The sequence below is a fragment of the Calonectris borealis genome, chromosome 1, assembly GCF_964195595.1.
Source record: "Calonectris borealis chromosome 1, bCalBor7.hap1.2, whole genome shotgun sequence".
Classification (NCBI taxonomy): domain Eukaryota; kingdom Metazoa; phylum Chordata; class Aves; order Procellariiformes; family Procellariidae; genus Calonectris; species Calonectris borealis.
Window position 1 is genome coordinate 60,465,285 of NC_134312.1, and position 20,818 is coordinate 60,486,102.

A 20,818-nucleotide genomic window follows, 5' to 3' on the forward strand; every position below is an offset into this window, starting at 1 on the left:
ACCTGAAAACGCACAATGCTTGCCCTCTGAGATCAGTATGTGAACAAAAAGCTCCAGAAAGACAGGTTGAGGGATTTTGTTTAGTCAAGGGCAAGATGTGTTGCTTGCAGTAATGCAATTTCTTCCTAAACAAAAAGCAACTTCCAGAACTACACTGCCAATTAACACCAGAGGTAGAGATAACAGAAATTACTACCCTCAAAGAGCTTAACACAAAGCATTTATTTCAAATGAAAGCTTTGAAAAACTTGCAGCTTTTCAGTGGAGAGCACTTGAACAGAGCTGGTTCTGGTGCTTTTACCTTAAGCGTCACAAAAGCAGTTGTTCATTTGTTGTCCACACATTGTTTGATATTGCTTGGCAGAGAAAGGATTGAGCCAGGAATCCCAACACATCCAAACTATTCTTGGTTCCTGCAGAGCCACGCTGAACACCTGTCACCAGACTAGAAACAGCTACACTGGATTTAGAAGCAGCCACTTAACTTCAAGGGAGGGGAAGGAAACCTGCAGCCCTGCCTTTTCCCCATCTGCAGTTTGTACTGATACAATTTATCCATCATCTGCTTTACTTCACCAGAATGAGTTATAATGCGCTCGGGTGCAAAGCAGTGGTAAGATCCTGTCAACCACGTGCACTGACACTACGGCTGCTTTGATACCAGTTGCTTTAATACCCAGGGCACTTTTGCAGCCGCAGCACTTCAACAGACACCTTCCAGCGTGTGGAGAGGGAAGCACTTCACAGGAGGGTAAGAGTATCATTTAACGTCTGGCCTGGGGTAAGGCACTTGGGTGTTCATTTTAAATGTGAGGAGATTGTTTGAGTCACATTCCTTGACTAGGTTCCTGATGCTATAAACGAAGCGTCTAAGTCAGTGGCTAGGCTGACGCTCAGAGTGTTCCTCTGTGCCTACAGGTTTCAGGCAGAAATGCCTGGGAGGAGTTAAGAACATGAGTACCTAACACAGACAGCTTTCACCAGTGACAGTGACCAGCTGCGATCCCTACCCTCGCTTTGTATCCTGACAGCCTCGTTCTCATTCATAAGGAGTAGTAGCTCCTTATTTCAGTTCAAATTCTCTTTATATATATATATCTATTACTTTTGGAGCTTGAAGAAAAACCCAATACACAGGCAACATCCATAAGCTTCAGGTGCTGTAGAACCAGGGAAAAGAAATCCTTGATCTTGATGGGATACAGCTGGGGTATCTCTGGTTTGATATTGGTGATCTGAGGTGTTAACAAATACATTTCAAGATTCTACTGGGGAACACCAACTTACTGCCCAAGAAATACTCTTAAGACTTAAAGTTACATAGAAGAACTTTAAAATCTCTATTAGAAGGCTGTAAATCTAGCCTTAAATGAAGGATAAATTATCTATTTACACTTGTCATTTCATTCAGCTTTTTTTTATTTATTACACAACTGTGGTCTGAAGTATTTTTCCTTATGCCTTTAGAAGATATTTACCTTCTTTGCAGTATTCAACAAACTTCTGGTAGCAGCAGGACACTTTTCTAGTGACTATTTCATTTTCTGTATCAACTTTACACATAGTAGTCCCTGTTTCAGGGATCATAATCTCAGGCAAAAGCAAGTGATTTAATCTTTCAAAACCCGTCATAGAGGCAGGAACTTGGAAGTGCCCACTTAAGAGCTTAACCACATCACCATGTTTCTTTGTCTGAGATGAAGAAGCCTGCAGATTGCAAGACACTAGAGTAATTTCAATGAACTCTCACCAAACGGGGATTTGTAGAATGCACATTAGTCGTAGTCCCATTAATGACTGTGATTTTGTGATGTTTGGTCCATCACGATTCCATTGCTGTCTCCGAATCGTTGCTGCTACTGCCAGCCATGGAGCTGCAAGCCACAGAGTTGGCACTCGCCAGAACAAGTCTCTCTCTGTTTCCAAAAACTTCATTCACTGCAACACAGAGAGGGGATTGCTTACACGTTACTGTTCCAGGGACAGGAGTAGTACCGCAGGTATAGCGTGGTGAACATCACGGGATGGAAATCCTAACCTGGTACAGTTTAAAAGCTCTCCCCCTTACCCCGAGTAGGGAGTTGAAGCTTACACGTCAGAACAATCTCCCGCATATAGTACTTAAATTACAAGTCCTGTTATTTCTCCCCGAGAGCACCTCTAGAGGTTTCCCTGCGCATAATTCCTGTACCTAAGTATGTGAAATGGATGAGTTTTGTAGAGCAAAACGTTAAGTTTAAATAAGTTATTTCTGGTTTTAGTCTCTCTGGTTTCCACCAAGCTCTTAAAAGCCTTCTCCAAAAATTCATGCCATTCAGTTACATATAGCTACGACAACCGATCAAAACCAGTCCTCAGTTTTATTCCTACAGGTAATCAAGGATGTGATACTTGATTACACCAGAAGCATTAAGAAAAAATTAAAACATAGGTATTGTAAGAAATCAGGTGTTATACTTCAGCTACAAGAAAATAAATCATATGGCAAACACAGTTCTCCAAGTTAGAAAAAACCCACATTTTTTGAAGCTGAAAACATGAACACAAATGCATTCTTGGAGTATTTAAAAATATTAACTTACAGTTTCTCTCAGAGCCACAATACATTACTGAATATACAAATACACCCTGGGGGCAAGGGGAGAACCACAAGAGTCAAAGAAATGAGAATGTTACCTGCAGAAATCTTGCTCACATCCCAAACACGCAGCCCTTCTCGCTCTCCTCCAAAGGCAAAAACAAACGGGAAGTCAGGGCAGCAAGCTGCACAGAAGAGAACGCCCTGGGAGGGAGGCAGAAAGAGGAGGGTTTTTTTTTTAAATATCATCCTAAAATGAATTTGTCATCTGAAAGTCGTTTCACCAAGCAAGCTGTAACAAATGTAAGCTCTGTAAGTTTCCTGAAACTTATTTTGTAAAGACACAAAATTGAAGTCAAGAGTGCTAATTACAAACAGTAAATCGCATCTTTGTCCTGAACCTGGCAGATACACGTTGGAGTACCTATAGTTCTACTCAGAACATTGTATCAGGTATTCAGGTCCGAAGCTTTGAAGCAGTCTGCCAATTACATGTTGAATTGAATACTGCACTTTAATGAGCATGATTTACTCAGAATACACAGATGTGATTTTTTTTTTCCTAGAAGATGTTACGTTATCTAAAACAAGACTCAAGTTAGACAAAAAAGGTTAAGCAGACATAGTTTACATATAAAACTTCTTGGAATCAATAAATGAGTATTACTCTACCATTTTCATATTCCTGGAATGGATTAAACTTGGTCTGTCTCCCAAGATATCCCAGATTTTCACGTATTTGTCAGCAGATGATGTCACAAGGCACCCTTTGATCTGACTGCTTAGTTGTAGCCCTGCAAGATTAAGAGTGCAGCAGTGTGAGAGCACCAGGTAACCACTATTTCACAGAGATGAGGATACATTTTGAAGTCATGAGAACAAACCTAATTTCTCCTCACACTAAACCCTGTTTCAGCAGAGAGAAGCAAAAAGTTAATGAAAGCTTCATGCTGCCACTGCTCCCTGTAGTGAGAGCAAACTGACTTCAGGTAGGCCCCTTTTGTCTCTCAGTCCAACAACAGTAACAGTGCAACGCTGCGATTGTTCTGCCTCTTACTTCACATGATCTGGCTTCTCTGCGTAGTTTTCTTCATTCATTTGCCAAAGACCATCTCTTTTGCTATCCAAGACTATGGGGCATATTCATACGATCTCATTTTAGACACCTGATCAGGTGCTTCAAGTTGCTATTTAGAAGCTCCTACACTGATCAATTAAAGAAGCCTGAAGGAGGCAGTGGGAAAACCTTCCCATGTGCCATACCTAAATCATCTCCAGAGTGAACGTCAGTATAAAATAATTATGGCTAGCGATGGTAAACATTATAGTTCATAATCCTGGACCAGATTGCATAGCTTTTGTTCTTCCTCACCCAAAAAACACAGGGAGTGTGTCCCAAGTGAACAGATCTGTTTTGACATGCTTATTCATTCTCGTTATTCATTCATTCATTTTCTCATTCACTGAGAAAAGTTCACTGTTGTTAAAATACTTTGCTTACAATGGCTTCTCAGCAGAGATTGTTTCATGCACCAGCTACCCATGATTAGTATGCACAACTCTTATTTGTTAAGCAAGGAACCACTACCACCTCAGCCACATCGGTTAAAGACATCTTCCAGATGTGCCTCGCCACTGGGGACAAACACAACACACACAAAATTTACCTGACACCTCTTCATCGTGAGCTTTCAGAGTAAACAGAGGCTTATCAGAGCGAGCATCCAGACAGTACACAAAGCCATCCTCTGTGCTTGCCTAAGGAAACAACAACATTTTAAAAACAAACAGCCGTAGTCACTCATTTGGAAAAAAGCTCCTTTGAAATACTACCCACCTTCTATTAAATCTCTGTGATTTGAGACAGACTTACACTACTTCTCGGCAGGGCATATTACACAGTGTACACAGTTCTGCATCCCCAGAGTCAGACTCCATCCAGATGGTGCCTGAACTATTCTACGTACCTAAACTATGCTGCAGGGACTTACATGGAAGTCTTAATCCTATACAAATTTCTTAAATTGTATTTTGAAGATGGTTGCACTACTAAGCTTGGCTTTCTCGTTAGGCAATGAAATACAGAGCCTTTGGTCTCTCAGCTGTCAGTTCAAACTTTCTGGAGCCATCCTGTGGCTGCATAATAGCCCTGTGCAAAGCTAAGTGTGATTATACTGAGAGAAATCTACATCATAAACCCAACAGAACTGAGCAACTGCTTTTATTGGCTGTATACACAAAGCAACAGAGAACTGTTGAGATAGCCATGAGATAATAAAAAAGATTTGTTTTTAAATTCTGTTTAAAAGTTTTATTATAAAAATCTCAACAAAACCAAGGTACTTTTACTCTATATCAGCTAGAAGGACAGTGCCCTCTAGCGCTGATTTGAAAAACTGACTTAATATTCAGGATCTTAAGTTCTAATTAGCTGCTTCTCAGCTGCAATTGCGTCGTTACATGAAACACAACAGCAACTATGCAAAGGAAAATATATCTCAGCCACTGAGCACTAACAACATTGCAAAGAAGCCACCTCTGGAGTGAAAATGCATCAGCACCAATTGCTCTTCTACACCAACAGTCCAACTGTCCATCAAGTCCATTATATGATTCAGAAACATTATGAACACAAAAATACAGGTTAAAAGAAGTGGCAACAGTCAACAGACCAAGAATAGAAGAGCATGTACTCACTAAGAAATTACAAGGCGAAAAATGATTCCAGGTTACTCTTTCAACCTGACCACTAAACCGCCACATTCGATGGTTATCTTGTGGGTTTCTGCAGTCATACAGCACAGCTGATCTATGGGAAAAAGGGATAGGAAATTAAGAAAAAAAAATTAAATCATGGCAGAATACTTTATGAAGTTTGTTTTACCACTGGCATCTACAGAAGGTCCATGTAAACTACAATTCAAAAATTAAAATGGGAACAACTTCACTATTTAGTCTTCCAACTCAGTAACAGACGAAAATTTCTCAGATAAGCACAAGCTTTTTCCATATGCTTCCAAGTTTCATCTTAGTTACAAACAGCCATTCTATTTAAGCAAACAGAGCTCGAATTTGCTCAATCATAAGATACTTATCATACAGGAGACCATAATTACGCAAATATATCACTTAATTATGAACAGACTTCAGTAAAGTCAAGGAATTACTGTTCAAAATAATGCACCAATTAGGAAATTAATTTGCGATACGTATACAAACATTTTCAAATATGCTTTAATTAAAAAAAATAATCTTTACAAGTGGTTAGGGAAATGCTGCTCCAAAAAGGAGAAAGAGCAGATGGGAGTTAGTGGGTCCTCTGGGATTCTTTACATGCTTGTGCTCAGCCCAGTGGTGGCAGAATCTGTCCCAACTCAAAAAGCTCCTGGATGCAAATGCAAGAAAGGAGTGACGATGTCACTCTCGCAACATCTCACCACAATTTACATCCACAATGTAACCCACTCCCACTCTATCCTATAATTAAAGCCAAAGAAATGTGATCTAGATGTCTCAGCTCTTCTACCAGGCATTTTACAATAACAGTTTTAGTACATATGCAATTTTTAAGTCTGACTTTCAGGTTATGAAGGCATCTGCCAGTATTCATTGAATAGCCTGTGGTCCTGGGAAGCTTTACAGGAAAAATCCACAAAGGCAGTCTACTAGTTTATAGACAGTACACTGGCTTATAGGTGTCCATGGGATTAAAGGGCTAGCTAAAAAGGGATCGAGAAGCTGGTCTCAGTGTTTGGACTTTTTTCTTATTTTTACAGAAGGAAGTCAAGGAGGAGGAAAGTGGACAGAAGCAGGTTCCTAACAAAAACAAAAGGTTTTTCTCCGACACTTTTACTTAAGCAGATGTAGCAAGAGCATAATACAAGCCAGAGAACATAAAGGCTTGGCTAAAGATTGACAAGTCTTTAAATAACACAAGGACAAAAAAATTTTTTTTATATAAAAAAACCCCTCCTTCCCAAAACCAGCACATTTCCCCCAAAAAAAACTCCTATTAAGCTTGTTGATACTCAGATTTCTCCTAAACAAAATTAAGAAGTTACCCCTAGGAGATGGGAGAACAGAGGGGAAGCTTTTTGGCTGGCAGGGCTTATAAGAACTAGCAGTTACAGAGCTAGTCCAAGTGTGCAGACACAAACCATTTCACAGCATCTCCAGGCTGCAATCACAGGAGATGGCCTGTTAAACTTTGGCTATGGCACGCCTATCAGTAGAAGCTGCAGGGAGCGGACTGGGATTCTGAAGTCCCTCATGCCCCCACCCTGGTCTTACAGCTTGGCAAAACCTTGACAAGTTTTCACAGGAAGGGCCAGTGACACATTCCCCATGCAGAAAATGCCATAAGGCCAAATTAAGAAATAAATTCAGTCTGGAGCAGACACCTGGCACAGAAAATGTCAGTCCAGATGGTTAAAGGATTTGGCTAGTCCTGAGAAAGAGGTAAGGAAAACTACATTTCGGCCACATACAAACCTGGCTAACTTACTGGAAAAAAAAAATAGCATTACTCAAATCTGGCACAGTTATAAGCAAATAAAAAGAAAAACATGAGGCAACTTAGCGGGCTTAATTCAATACTAATACCCTCCCTACGTGTAACATTTGAAAATATTACCCTGACATACTTATCGTAAGATCCAGAAATAAGGGTCTGAGTTTCAAACGGATGAAATTGCACTGTCTGGACCTAGATAACAGAAGATTTTATTTAAAAAAAAAAAGCATTGAGATATAACACACACATACAGGAACTTTCTTTGAACAAACAGAGCACAACCCCTCCTTCCCAAAACCAGCACATTTCCCCCAAAAAACCCTCGTATTAAGCTTGTTGATACTCAGATTTCTCATAAAACAGTGCAAGAGATGCACATTACTTTTATTTCAAACACCCCCACCCAGTAGAAACAACGTATCTTCCAACATAATTTAACTGAACAGAACCACACGTTTCCTTTCTGCCCTAGATATTAAAAAAAATAAGCTGGAGGAGGTAAAAGAGTATCTGCTTCCAGTTTGAGGGAAAATGCGGATGTCAGCAAAAATGAAAATCAGGAGTTTGCCAAGGGCAGTGACTTTGTTAACAGCAAAATAAGGTTATAGCTATTAATAACTAACTTTCACATTTTAATTACTATGAGATGAATTCACTTCTGAAGTACCCATCACTATGGTATTTTAGTATCATTTATTTTAAACCTTTCTCACCTAGAACAAACTGTAACCGACACTCATTGTTTCCTTAAGAGAGAGTTACTGTTTGACCTATGCTGAGAGATGTACTTTTTGTAGCTTATACCAGCACTATTAGATTCCCAACCATCAGGGCTTTCACACAAAAGGCATTTTAAAAAACTGCTGTAAATCTTTGCAAACTTTCTAAAGGATAAGTTAAATAACATTTTTAAAAGCAAATACAGTGTTGTTTGCCAAAGCAACTAATTCAGAAATTTAAAGAATTCTGCACAGTTGTTAGAAAATGACAGAATTGTTGCTCTAAGGGTTCACTACCAAGCAGCTAATGAAAAACTGGAGTTATTTTTTCTCTTTTTTTTCCTCATTTTACAGTGGAAGAAACAGCAATTATTACATACCTTGTCTGTATGTAGCATCAGGCTGGCTGCTGGCTTACCCACAGACATATCCCACAGAATCACAGTATTGTCAGCAGATGCACTTGCTAAAACATTCCTGATGATGGATCAAAAAATAAATTTTAAAAATCTTTACACAGATACAAACAAATAATAGTCAAAAGTCCAAAATACATACCAAGCCTAATTCTGAGATCAAGTACACTCTGGTCTATAGACTGTATATCTCAAGCCTGAGGGGTAACTCCTTTAAGGTAATTCTAAGTTACAAGTAAAGACTACAAACAGGCTATATTACATTATATTAGTGCAACACTTAGAGTAATAAGTGACAGTTTTGCTTGTATTTCCCCACACACACACTTAAAATATCATTTACTGGAAGATTTCTTGAACAAAACAAAGCAAGAAAGGCTTTTAAACACTTCCTTTCCTTTGACATTAAGATAGTATTTTTAAACATTACCTATGCAACTTAGTTTTATTTGCATATGCATACAGCCAAGAGCCAGACAAACCTGTTTTTAAAATATTTTGCTCTCCAATATCTGAACGTTCGTATAACTACCAAAGACCCAACACTGCACATCCTTCATAGAATGCTGAAAGGAATCGCTAACATTTTAGTTAGTTTACAGAACCTGCATTTCAACTTAAATTTGACCAATTGCGTTAAGGCAATAAACACACAGTTTAGAAGTTTAATCAGAAAAAACTCAAAACATTCCCAAAGGCCTGTCAAATACACAGTACAATTGCTACCACTGCTCTTAAAAACAGATCTATTACCTCAACATGCTGTTTCTGCTCCCCCCACATCTTTTTTAATACTAACCAAGTGTTTCTGACTGAAAGAGCTAACATTCTCCTGGAAACACTGTTTTCCCAAACAATGTTTCAAGAGAAAGTTAAGAAAAAGCATAGTGAAGGCTATGAGAACATTTTACAGTAACATCATTATGACTTATAGGCAGAAAGTTATTTACAGAGAGCTGTCACAGTATGTCTTGCTTAAAAAAAAAACAACAACAAAATATTTAAATATAGCTGCTCCAAGGAGTTCTTTGTTTTGCCCCTAAGCTTCCCACTTCAAGGCTGTTTTTATTTCCTGAAAGATCGACCAGTATCAATGAGTTCATAACTCAGCACATTGCAGAACTATGCATCCAGACACTTAACTATTCTAGCCGTAATTTTTGTGACTTGTCTCTATATTATCACCAGACAAATATTTCTAGGTACATGAAAGCTACTCTTTTGTAACACTGATGGAATGATCACTACCACACTCTGTGCGTATGTATAATTTAAGAACAATAGACAACACGCTGTAAATTAAGAGTGCAATTTATGCACATTTACTGCATGTCTATGTGGGTGTTTCCTTCTTCAGTATCCAGATAACAAAGCATTGTAAGTGAAGGCTTACACCTGCTCAGCAGGAGTATGCGGAGTTGACTATGTGTATCTTCAGAGACATTTATGACAGAAGGAGAAGAAAAAAAAAAGAAAAATCAGCCTGTGTCTAACTGGAACAGTTTCAAGGCCCATGCTGAGGATCCTCTGACAGCTGAACTGTTAAAAACCACCTAAGTGATGAAAAACCGCAGCATCTTTATTTCTGTCAGCACATTGTCCTTGACCTCGCCCCCAAGATGGGCCAGCTTTTTGTTGCTTCAATAGCAGCACTTCATTGCTAGTTCATTCAGGCAACAGGGAATTCTCTCTGCCTAGGATAACCCAAAGGTCAGAGGCATTTCTATAACTGTGCTATTAAGGCTTTTACACTTTATTTTCTGTTCACAGCTCTGAAGCAAAAGTCAAAGGAAAAAAACAGCTTAGCAAGGACTTCCTTCTATAAATCTACTTCTATCTGTTGAAATGGTGTTTTAGGTCATTGCCAGATGGGGACAGATGAGGGCAGCCCTTCTGCTTCTCCAATTTGTGCATCTGACTTAAATGTAGCCGATATATCAAATGGCTTAGACCCACCTTAGCCCTGCCCTCATCTGGACAACTTGCAAATAAAATGTGATCTGCAGCAATATATAGGTTTTTAAAAAAATAAATCAAGACTTCTAGTTAAAAAAAAAAAGGGTGTGTGTGTATTTTTGAGAATTGATTCATTTCAGCATTGCTTTCAAGTTCAATGTTATACTACGTAAGATTTTGAATTTGTGTGAAAAATGTATGCCTAAGTATACAAATTTGTAACCATCCATTGTTATTCAAGTGTTCTTTTACCTGCTTTGTTTATTCCACGAAAGATCAAGCACAGCATCAGTATGTCCTTTCACCGTCCCTTCTGAAGATAAACTCTGTGTATGCAGATACAACATACTTTTGAAAATTACAGCTTCAAGGGAAATCAAGCATTACAACACATTAGTAGGAACTCCTTAACGCCTTCACAAACAACTTCCTGTTTTAAATTATTCTCATTTGCTGCAACGAGGCTTTTGATAGAACTGTCTCTGCAGTACCTACACTTCGCCTCCTACCCCAGATCTCAGATTGTTCCATTCACAGCTGGTGGGCTTACAGAGCTGGTTACTCCCTTCAGGCTAGTCGAAGAAATTTCATTGTCTCCAGCTAATGTGAAGCTTCTCCAGCTTCTTTCCAAACACTCCTGGCAACTCCCTCTCTTCTCCTCCCAATTAACTGAGCTTTAGGTCCTTTTAACTGCCAGCTCCTACAAATTCTAATTTAAAATGGTTAAGCTTCAAAGTTTACTGGGACAGCAATTGGAAACCATCCATAAGTCACCCCATTCCTCTTCTGTTCTTAATTCCAGGCTTTAATTATCCATACAGAGAACAATTAGCATTTCAAATTGAGGTAACATTTATGAATGGTATCTTCAACAGCAATTCTGATAACTCAGTGATTTTCAGAAGCAAGTTTCACAAAACAAATTCCCCTTCCAGGGATATTTTTTCTATTGTTTTTAAAACCAGAAGGTCTGAGAGCTCCAGAAGTAAACCCCCTTCGCAATTACACAGAGTGGTTCTTTAGCTGACTTAACGCTGCAGTACTCCGTTTGGGAAACCAAGATTAGCTATGTACACAGTGCTCACCTTCCCTATTTACTTTAGGAGTCTTTAAGCACTTCCTGAAGCATCTACTATAAGCAAAACCTAGGAAGATTTAAGTTATGTTATCTTCCATACTTGTTTTACCAAAGAATTTGGACAAATCGTAACACCACATTCAGGCACACAATGAGCATCAGATTCATTTCACATAAGTTAGCATCCAGTCTAAACCTCAGTCTTCCTCTTTGGTAGTTAAGGTTTTCTCTACAGTCCACTAGAAGAAACTCAGCCATTCTCTGGGGGTGTCTTTATGCATTCACCTTAGACAATCTTGATGACTAGCTTAAAATATGCTTAAATTTTAGATAGATAAAGCTAACAGAGGTGAACCCCAAGTAAATGTATTTTATTAGTGTCAACCTTGTCCTTTATTGCTTAATGCCTTTTCAACTCTCTGAGTCACAGGAAAATACTAATTTTAACCTATCGCAGACGATCATGACATTATCTTCTGTAACCCGCCTAAACACCATCTTTCAACATGACAGACAGAATTAAACCAGATTAACTATGATTTTTTCAGTGTAGGAAAAAAAGTAATAACAACATTATCCTTGCTCTAAGTTTCCTCCATCCAACCAGACAAACGATTTTGCAATACTTACTTTCTTTCCTTTCTTTTTCTTCTTTCCCTCTTTCTTGCCTCCAAGAGAAAAGACTGGTTCTAAGGATTCTACTATATCAAGGTCCCAAATGTCAATAACTGGGGTCATGTTACCCACTGCAACATAATTTCCTACAAGCAGAAACCCAAATGCAACCACATTTATTTATGAAACAGCTGTTGCTTATTTCTTTGATTAAGCAAAACTTCTGTGCCAAAATCTTCTATTTGAACATCTTTGATGATTATAACTGACAAGGAGCAATTTAAAAATATTAACTGACAGCAGATGTTGCCAGAAAAAGATTTACTTGCTCTCCAATACACTCCCCTTCAGTACAAGTAACTATTCAAAGAAGCTGTATAAACTTCCACATGTTTTGTTTGGTTTTTTTAAGGGAAAAAACCTGAAAAACACATTCCCTGTGCTATGGAAAAAAAAAATCTGTAAAACACAGGAAAAAGGTTACTAAATACATACATATATATAAATTTTTCTGTGTTTTACAGTTAATCAACTGCATTGGCCATAACGATTTTGAATAAAAGCAACCTTTCATTTGCAAATGGAAAATAAAGCAGGTTAGAGAAGGGTTTGCTCTGGTCTGCTAATTGACAATAACTTAATTATTTGTAATAAAACCAGTGTTTTAGTCAAATCACTTGTTGTGGCAGCATCACTAAGATGACTGTATCACTAAACTAAAAAAACTGATATTCAGTTTTTCCATCTTAATATCTTGGTTTTATTTCTGTTCATACCACTGGAGGAAATTACTTAGTGACAACATTACATTTATATGCTTTTCAACCAAAAATTATTTAACTGGACATTTATAATATCATTTGTAATTTACCTACTGATTCATCGGGACTAGGATCAAAATTCAACCACTCCAGACTTAGAGGGTAAGCAGGCAAGATAATATCATGATGTACATAAAATGAGTTCTCTTCATGATTATAAACTGAAAAAGAATTAAAGATATACAAGACATCAGTGACGAGGAAAAGCAAGCAACTATAAACAGTTCACTCCTGCAAAAGGCAGATGTGACAAACACTAAATTGTCACGGAGATCTAGAATGTAAATTCGCAATGTGTTCAGAGTTTTAGTATGGAGGCCAGAGTCTCCAAGTACTAATGTTATGCCTCACAGAATTACACAAAACAAACAAACATACTCCTGTGTACTTTAGATAAAGAAGTGACAAGTTTATCAAAGCTTAGACACTTTATTCCTAGCATACTACGCTGCTTTGTTTGTAAGATCACTTCAAAATAGATGCTCCGTATCCACCACCACCACTTTCTACATCAGGATACATTAATGAAGGTTTAGACATTCATTTTACAGAATCAGCAATTTAAAAAAGAAGAAATAATTCCAGATACAATCAAAGGGAAAATGAAGGTAAAAGACAAACAGTTTTCAAATTAAAGGAAGCTGAAGAAGTCAGATGAAGTTACCTTTAGCAGGTTGTAACTGAGACATAGGAAGAGTTTTGGTAAAGCATCCATACACTAAACACAGCATTCCCTTTAGCCAGCTATTTTTCTCCTTATAATAAAAGAATTTACTAACTGGATAGCAGACAAAACCCATTAATTATTTTAATAAAATGGTATCATGACAGTGTCATGATACCATTTTATTAAAATAATTTTAAGTGCAATTTTAAGTGCAATTTTAAGTGCACGTGACATAATAATTTTAAGTGCAATTTTAAGTGCACGTGACAAATGTTCAGATACTAACTAAAGTCTTCAGTTAACTAAGTAGTCTTAGTAATTAACTAAGACAGGGCTACCCAATGCTATAAACTGCAGAAGCCTGTGCTATTGTTTTATAAGTTTATATAGGGAAAATAACACAGTTAATAAAATTTGTAAACCCCTCCAGATACAGAAAAGGCCAGATGCTGGTAGCTGAAGAGATGCCTTCAAACACTTTGGTCTTGCTGTTTTCTTAAAACAGAATACTTTGCTTGCAGAAACATGTACCGTGGCAGACATAGCCAGAAACATTCCCCCAAAGAACCACCGTAAGAAAAAATGGTAACTTCAGCACACTCAGCAGTACTCCTTGCTGCAACAGAAAAATCTTTTACACAGTAAAACTAAACTCATCTCTAGAACAAGTGGCATTCAGACCTTATTAAGGATCATCTCTTCTAAAACTAAGATGATAAAGGTGCTGATTCTTCTACTCCTAGCAGTGGAAAGCACATTTAAATAAGCAAGGAGAAAGCAAGGAAAAAAAAAAAAACAACAACAAAACACTAGAGGAAGCTTGCACGATATGGAAAGTAAGGCTGTTTGGAGGAAAGATCGTATGTTCAGAGAATAAAAATGCCATAGTATTTTCTAAGTGTCATTAGGAATGAAATAAGGAAAGTAAATGCTATACAGCCTGATAAAGGCACACTATCCTCTAAATAACAGTAACTCCACATTAAATACTCTAGTTCTGGAAAGTGGCTAAAGCACCATGATGTAGGAAAGAGGACAAAGCACACAGGGCAGATGGGGAGAAAAAAAACTTCGCAAAAACACCTCCCCCCCTTCTACACAGCCCTATGGAACAGGATAGGTAAGACATATTCCCTAAGTTCACTGTAAGGAACAAATTCTATGTTACTTACCGTGGACCTCCAAACTACAGCAGTCTTTATCAGCTCTGCCACAAAGGACAAGATTGTCACTGGGCTTAATCAAAAAGTCCTCCTGTTCATATTGATCCTTAACAGCAAAAAGAAGAGGACAACAGATGTTAAGCAAAGCACATAAATGCACAAAACTAACACACATTCAAAAGGCTGTATCAGTAATAACTTTTAACCATAACTGAAAATACTCAAAACCCAACATGCTACTGTCCACCTGCCTAAAACCATCTTATGATGGTAAACAGGGAACGATAGGAACCAGACTCCATCATGGGGAGATTGAATAGTTATTATACAGACTGAAGGACCGTTTATGTGGACCTAGGTGGATTTAGAGAGATGTTTAATTACCAAATATGAAACCATCTTTTGAGGCTACCATGATGCAGCCCATTGCTGAAAAGAGAATCACCAGCAAGAGCCCACATACATAGCTTATTTCCTTTGTGCTCTCATGCCTTGAGCATTTATGTAGTATAACAACTTTTTACACAATAAGCATATTGTAACTGCTCCTCACATCCAGGAAGCAATTCCAAGAGCATTAAAGCATTGTCCACTTTCTGGAAAATATTTCCAGAAACATAGTGCCTACAGCTATACTGGGCATTCAGCTGTACCAGAACAGATGTAACCTCTCATCTAATTTTCATTGTTTCTGAGGAATGGAAGGCATTCAGGGATTTTTTTTTTAGTGGAAAACTAAGAACTGTACATAAAAGTCAATAGTCTTACACAAACAGAGTACCATCCTTCAAATATACAACACATGGAAGACTTTTTGGACCTCTTGTTGCAAGCTTTTAATTTCTTTCTTATTCACTTCAAGCATCTTTTCAATATTTGAATTCTATCAAGTACTGCAATTCTTTGAATTAATCAACTTAATGCTGCACAGTACTTAGTCTTCAACAGTATTAGTAGTAAATACCAAAAGACCACATAAAATGCATGTTGAAGCACTAAAAAGTATTCTCCTTCACAATTTGAGGAAAGGACTTGAGTGTAGGAAGAAAGGCCTGAGAAAAAAGTGTTCACTTTTTCTATGTCTGGAAGAAAGTTAGCTTTTCTGACACAGAATAAATGCAGCTCATATTCTCCCTGAATCCCTGTGTGAATACCTCTTTGACTGTAAAAATCACTTCTAAAGCATTTCTCTCCTCTGCTGGTACACAGAAGGAAGAAAAATCATCAACCAGTCAGTGGAACACAGAGAAAACACACAGTGCCCCAAAGTGCACACAGCAAGTGAACTCGTTTTAAAGATAAGACGTATGCCTTCCTCCTTGAGCTTTGTTACAGTATGTGAAGCCACCATAACTCCCTCTCTGAGACCACACATGTTCGACAAAGCCCCTGACACACAAACCAAACGTTGTGGTAGAAGCCTACAGCTACTCTTTTCTTTCAATCTTACTGGCTTTGTAAAGAATCCAAAATAGCATAGAAAGGACAGTACCCAGAAAAATCTCAGAATCTTTTTGCTTAGAAGAGGTCTCAAAAATTCACCAACTCCATCACCCTGCCCCAGATGATCATAGCCTCTCCTAGTTGCTCTCTAGATCACATTGTCCATTCTCACGCAACCTCACCTTGTAACTGATTTCTGTAATCTCTCCATGTAAATTAAGTCAATTAAAAGTTGCAATCTACCCTTCTGAACTAAACTGTGGGATATTCTCTGGAATCTCTCCATATCTTTTCTGAAGAGGCACACAATATTCTAGCTAAGGCAATACCCATGTTAAGTAGAGTAGAAGGATTACCTCACGTCTTGCATGCTGCATCCCTGTACACCAGAAAAAGACAAACAGGCTGCATAACAGGACAGCACTGCTGACACAGTTTTAGCTTGTGTTAGACTGCAGCCAGAGAGGACTTCATCCCCTGCAGGGCTCTTACAAAGCTCGCTCCTGCAAAGATGTTTCCCATCTGATACTTGGTGAAAACTAATAGAGGCAGCAACAGTCAACTACACAGTATGCTGTGCATATACACAGGGGCGTATTTCTTTATGCCATACCCCTAATTTGACATGTAGCATGAGTCCATCTCAGCTCGGTTTCTTCCACAAACTGGTGGAAGGTATGAGTCTCGCAGTCTGGGAATTTTTCTAATTTGGATCACTAGTGGGTTCAGATACTGAGATTTGTTATTTCTTCAAGCATTTTCTGGGTCCTAGCAGGTAAGTGACAAACCACCTCCACATACAGAAGCATGTGGCTTAAATAATGAGCCAGTTTATCTTAACATCTGACTTAAATGGAAAAAGCACATGTAGAGGGGACTGCAAAAAGCGACATTAAAAGAAAAGAGTTCTGTCTGATCAAAAATCTGGCACACCTTTGGTAAAGGACTGCAAGCACTTACAGACCCTAAGGCAGTGTGGAAAATTTAACCCATTTTTAAGGTTATGCTGTTTAAGATATTTAACATTTTTATAGTACTTACAGTGGTTTTTAGAGTGATGTAAGGATCATGTTCATTACTCCCATATACTGCCAGACTAGCCAAAGAGTCTCCAAGTTTTATATCACCTAGATGGGAATTTCAAAACATTTTTTATACATGTCAATAACAGGTGAAGTTAGAAACTCCTGTACCAATACCTGTATTACCTGTATTGCAAAATATTAGGAGTGGGCTAAATGAACTTCCAAGTTGCAAACATAAGAACCTCAGTATTTTCTTAGTGCTTTCAGGGACTTCTGCTGCTCTGCTCCAGCACTACAGCAGGGGGAGTGACAGTCTTTCCAACCCTGCTCTCGGTTTAGTGTCAGGGAGGGGGACACTGAATTGTTTCACTCACTAAATTACTTTGGAAACTGGGACAAGCAAATAATTAAAAATGTGAATTTCCAGCATTTGAAACATAGCACTGTGTAGTTTTAGGATACCAATGTCTTAAGTACAACAAAAGTGAAAAGGTTCTTCACTTACACTGCATATCTGGCACTTAAATTTTTCTTACCTGTGTATTCCTCTTCATCATAATTTTCCAAATCATATTCATCCAGTTCATCATCAGACGGGTCTTCATTTTTATGAGAAGACTTAGCTCTGTCAGGAATGGCTACATTCATGCCATATGCCATCTGGCCTTCATCACTACCATCAGCGCCATCCCTGTTTAAAGACACACAACCCTGAGAAACTGTGACAGACATTTAGGATGCTTCCAGGTAATTGCTTAGGGGACTGCTAACAAGATGTCAGCACACAATACTGGCTGTTCACGTGGGTTTCAAGTCTTCATGCCAATAATCTGGAAATCCATTCACCCCTCTCCTATCTTTTCCCAAAATACAAGGCACCATTATTCTCAGGCTTCCAGAGAAAGTTTTTCCTTGAAAGCTTTCATGACAAAATGTGGCACAAATTTTGCTCGACAGAGCTAAACTGTCTGTCTAAATCCTTTTCTCTTACCCTTTTTTTGTGGATACAATGCTCTTAACTTCACTTCTGTGCATTCTCACGTCTAATTCATTCCTTCCTTTTTTTTCCCTACCTACAGGCCCTGTCATGTGTGATGACTCTTGCATTTCTTCAAGATTTTTAAGACCTTATTTCCTCATATTTCCCACACTTACATTAGAAGAAAAAACAACATAAAATTCATTAGGTAGAGACATATTGCGGATTACTTCTTATGGGGTAAACTATGCAACATCTAGAAAACTTGGAACTTTTGTGGCAACAATTCTGTACGCAAGGAATTCAGCAGAAGGAAGTGTACATTAAACATTGGCCAAGGACCTAACAGATATCTCAGATGTTTCAACGGAGTGTGCTCCACAGGAACTCATCCCTGCTGAATACACTGTATTTCTGTCCTTCTGCAGGCAAAATTCCCAGGCAACAATGAGCCAAGACAGTTCTCATAGATATGTTCTAAAGTAAATATCAGAAACCTATTTTTATAATTTGTTCAGTAAAATAAACACTTCAAATTATCAGTTTTTCTTTGTGTAAAAACTGGTAACAAGATAATTAGAGATTCTAAATCTGAGTCTGATTTGTGATCTTTGCACAGGAAAAAAAGTGACTGATGTTCTAATAAATTCTACAAAGTACCAGATGTTACGAAGAGATCATAACCCCTTTGGTTGTTACGGGTGGTCTTTAAATTTCCATGCTGAAGTTTAACAGAATGCATAATTACTAACAAACAGCACCTCAAATCTTTCCATGTTTTTGAAATTGCAAGAGAAAGGAATCCACTCAAAAAACAAAAAGTTCACACACATAAAGGAGAAACAAGTAACATCACAGATAACAGAAACATTAAACATAATTGCTTAAGAAATCAACATAAAGTATGAATCTTCCAAACTTTTAAGATGATTTTGCAACCATTAAAAAACAAAAACAGAACAAAACACATTCTGGGAAAAAACACTCTGTTCAGCAATAAAATCACAGATCCATCTAACAGACATCGGGTGGACAATATTCACCCAGCTATAGAAATTTTTACTGCTACCTGTCGCATCTGTTCACTCATACATACTGTGGTATAAGAACACACCCTACATAGCTGAAACAGAATCAGAAGCCTAAATCTATGAACAGATCTAACTGAAAAAGGCCAGAAAATGGAGTAAGACCTCCACATCTCATCTTTTTCTAGACAAAAGAGAGCCATTTCTTTATTGTCTTTCACAGACTATGTTTCCTAAATCCGTCACTTCTGTTATTCTTTTCGTAAGTTTATTTACCTTTTTCTTAAAGGCAGAGCTACGAAATTTAACACAACTACACAATTAAGGACTGTTAGTGCTGAGCGGAGAGTCATGATGTCTCCCGTTTCATATGCGAACCATAAATACACCCCCTAGTGATTTTTTGCCAGAGCATAAATACCAAGTCACTCTGGGCTCCACCGTGGCCTCCAGACTCGCTTAGATTGTAACGCCTCACCCTCAGCATCCACTTCTTCACAGTCAGTTTGGGACTTCCAACTCAGTTTGCCACATCTCCAAAGCACCCACGGTTGCAAACCCAACTTCTTATTTCCTCACTCTAGGCGGGAACGGCAACTCCAGCGCGGAGCAGGCCCCCAGCGGGTCTCTGCAGACTTCACCTGACACGCTCGGCTAGTCTGACGGCATACGATTGACATCTGAAGAACCGCATGGGAACAACCCGTGTTGTCGTATCCACGACGAAGGCAGGATACACTCCATCCGACGTTTCTCCCTTCACTCTCCGGACAAACGACCCTCCCGGGACGTCCGGCTCACTCGACACAGGAGCTTCAGGAGGAACTCGTGCTGGCTGCTGCCCTTCTCCACTGCTCGCTGCTGCTTCCCAAGCCGGGCCTTCAGCGAGCCCCCTGCGCCCTGCGGGGCGGGCTGCTACCCGAGCTCTCCCCGTCCCCGTGGGCGCCCCCTCCCCTCCACAGCTCTGTCAGCGGCGGGGCCCGGGGGGCTCCAACCCCGCCTCCAGCACAGCCCGGCAGACGCGACGCGCCCCGCCCGGCCGCCCCCGCCCCGCTCCCCGGGCTCACCCCAGTCTGTCCTGAGCCTCCCCGATGAGGCGGTTCAGCTCCTCCTCGCTGAGCTGCACCTGCGGGGCGGACACAGAGAGGGGTGAGGGCGGCGGCGAGCGGCGGGGGCGGGCAGGGGTCCCTCAGCCCGGCCCCCGCCCCCACCTTGTCCGGTGTTTCCTTGGCAACGCCGCAGCGCACCCAGGCGGCGCACGTCACGGGGCAGCTCATCGCGGCGGCGGCGGCGGCACGCGATCGGTGCGGTGCGGGCCGGCGCGAGCGGTACGGCACGTGCGAGCAGCACCGGCGCACCCCGAGTGACGTGACTGATGGGGGCTCCGCCTGCAACGGCGGGGACAAACGGAAGAGGCGGAGACAGAGCCGCGTGAGGTCATCTCCGAGCGCCGGGAAAGCCCGGAATGCGGGGAGGGGCGTGGCTACGGGGGGGGGGGCGGGCCGTTAGCCTTCAGCGAGGCGGGGGCAGGGGGGCGGGGCCTGCGGGGGGCGGGGCCAGCGCGGCGGCTAGGGGGAGGTGGGCGGGCGACCGTTACGGCCTGACGGCCCCGGCGGGCTGCCCGGGCTGTTTGCACCCCTAGGCCAAGGGGCGACAAAAGCTGGGTTTCGAGCTGAACTTGCTGAGAGACTAATTGCCTTCAGCAACAGTTGCTCTGGTTTTCATAAAATTAATTGCGGAAGGGTGCTTAGCGCCTTCTCTTAATTAGCCCGGGCTGTCACACTTGGTACCCCTGCCATCTTTAGCCGGGGCTGGGA

The 20,818-nt window shown here is 40.0% G+C and overlaps 1 protein-coding gene across 3 annotated transcripts; it reads right to left on the bottom strand.

Moving 5' to 3' along the window:
• Positions 1–207: 207 nt before the first annotated feature.
• PWP1 (PWP1 homolog, endonuclein) lies at positions 208–20,394 on the bottom strand. Of its 3 annotated transcripts, XM_075156589.1 has the most exons (15): positions 20,213–20,394; positions 20,069–20,127; positions 17,531–17,685; positions 17,011–17,096; positions 14,536–14,632; positions 12,747–12,857; positions 11,891–12,021; positions 10,435–10,508; positions 8,191–8,287; positions 7,222–7,283; positions 5,276–5,387; positions 4,246–4,336; positions 3,251–3,372; positions 2,677–2,782; positions 208–1,938 (listed from the first exon to the last, which is right to left on the bottom strand). In XM_075156589.1, the coding sequence occupies exons 1-15, from the start codon at positions 20,276–20,278 to the stop codon at positions 1,823–1,825; spliced, it is 1,485 nt and encodes a 494-aa protein (XP_075012690.1). In that variant the 5' UTR covers positions 20,279–20,394; the 3' UTR covers positions 208–1,822. The 3 variants fall into 3 exon arrangements, with proteins under 3 accessions (XP_075012690.1, XP_075012700.1, XP_075012709.1); XM_075156599.1 differs by lacking the exons at positions 20,069–20,127; positions 20,213–20,394 and adding an exon at positions 19,643–19,980; XM_075156608.1 differs by lacking the exons at positions 20,069–20,127; positions 20,213–20,394 and adding an exon at positions 18,204–18,289.
• Between the last annotated feature and the right edge of the window lie 424 nt (positions 20,395–20,818).

Excerpts from the sequence above, each read along its gene's own strand:
- PWP1 (XM_075156589.1), bottom strand. The coding sequence starts at position 20,278 with ATGAGCTGCCCCGTGACGTGCGCCGCCTGGGTGCGCTGCGGCGTTGCC. Across the intron at positions 8,288-10,434 it reads TCGTGGAATAAACAAAGCAG|GAATGTTTTAGCAAGTGCAT; the intron begins GTAAAAGAACAC and ends ATCCATCATCAG. Across the intron at positions 5,388-7,221 it reads ATTTCTGGATCTTACGATAA|ATCAGCTGTGCTGTATGACT; the intron begins GTATGTCAGGGT and ends TTTTTCCCATAG.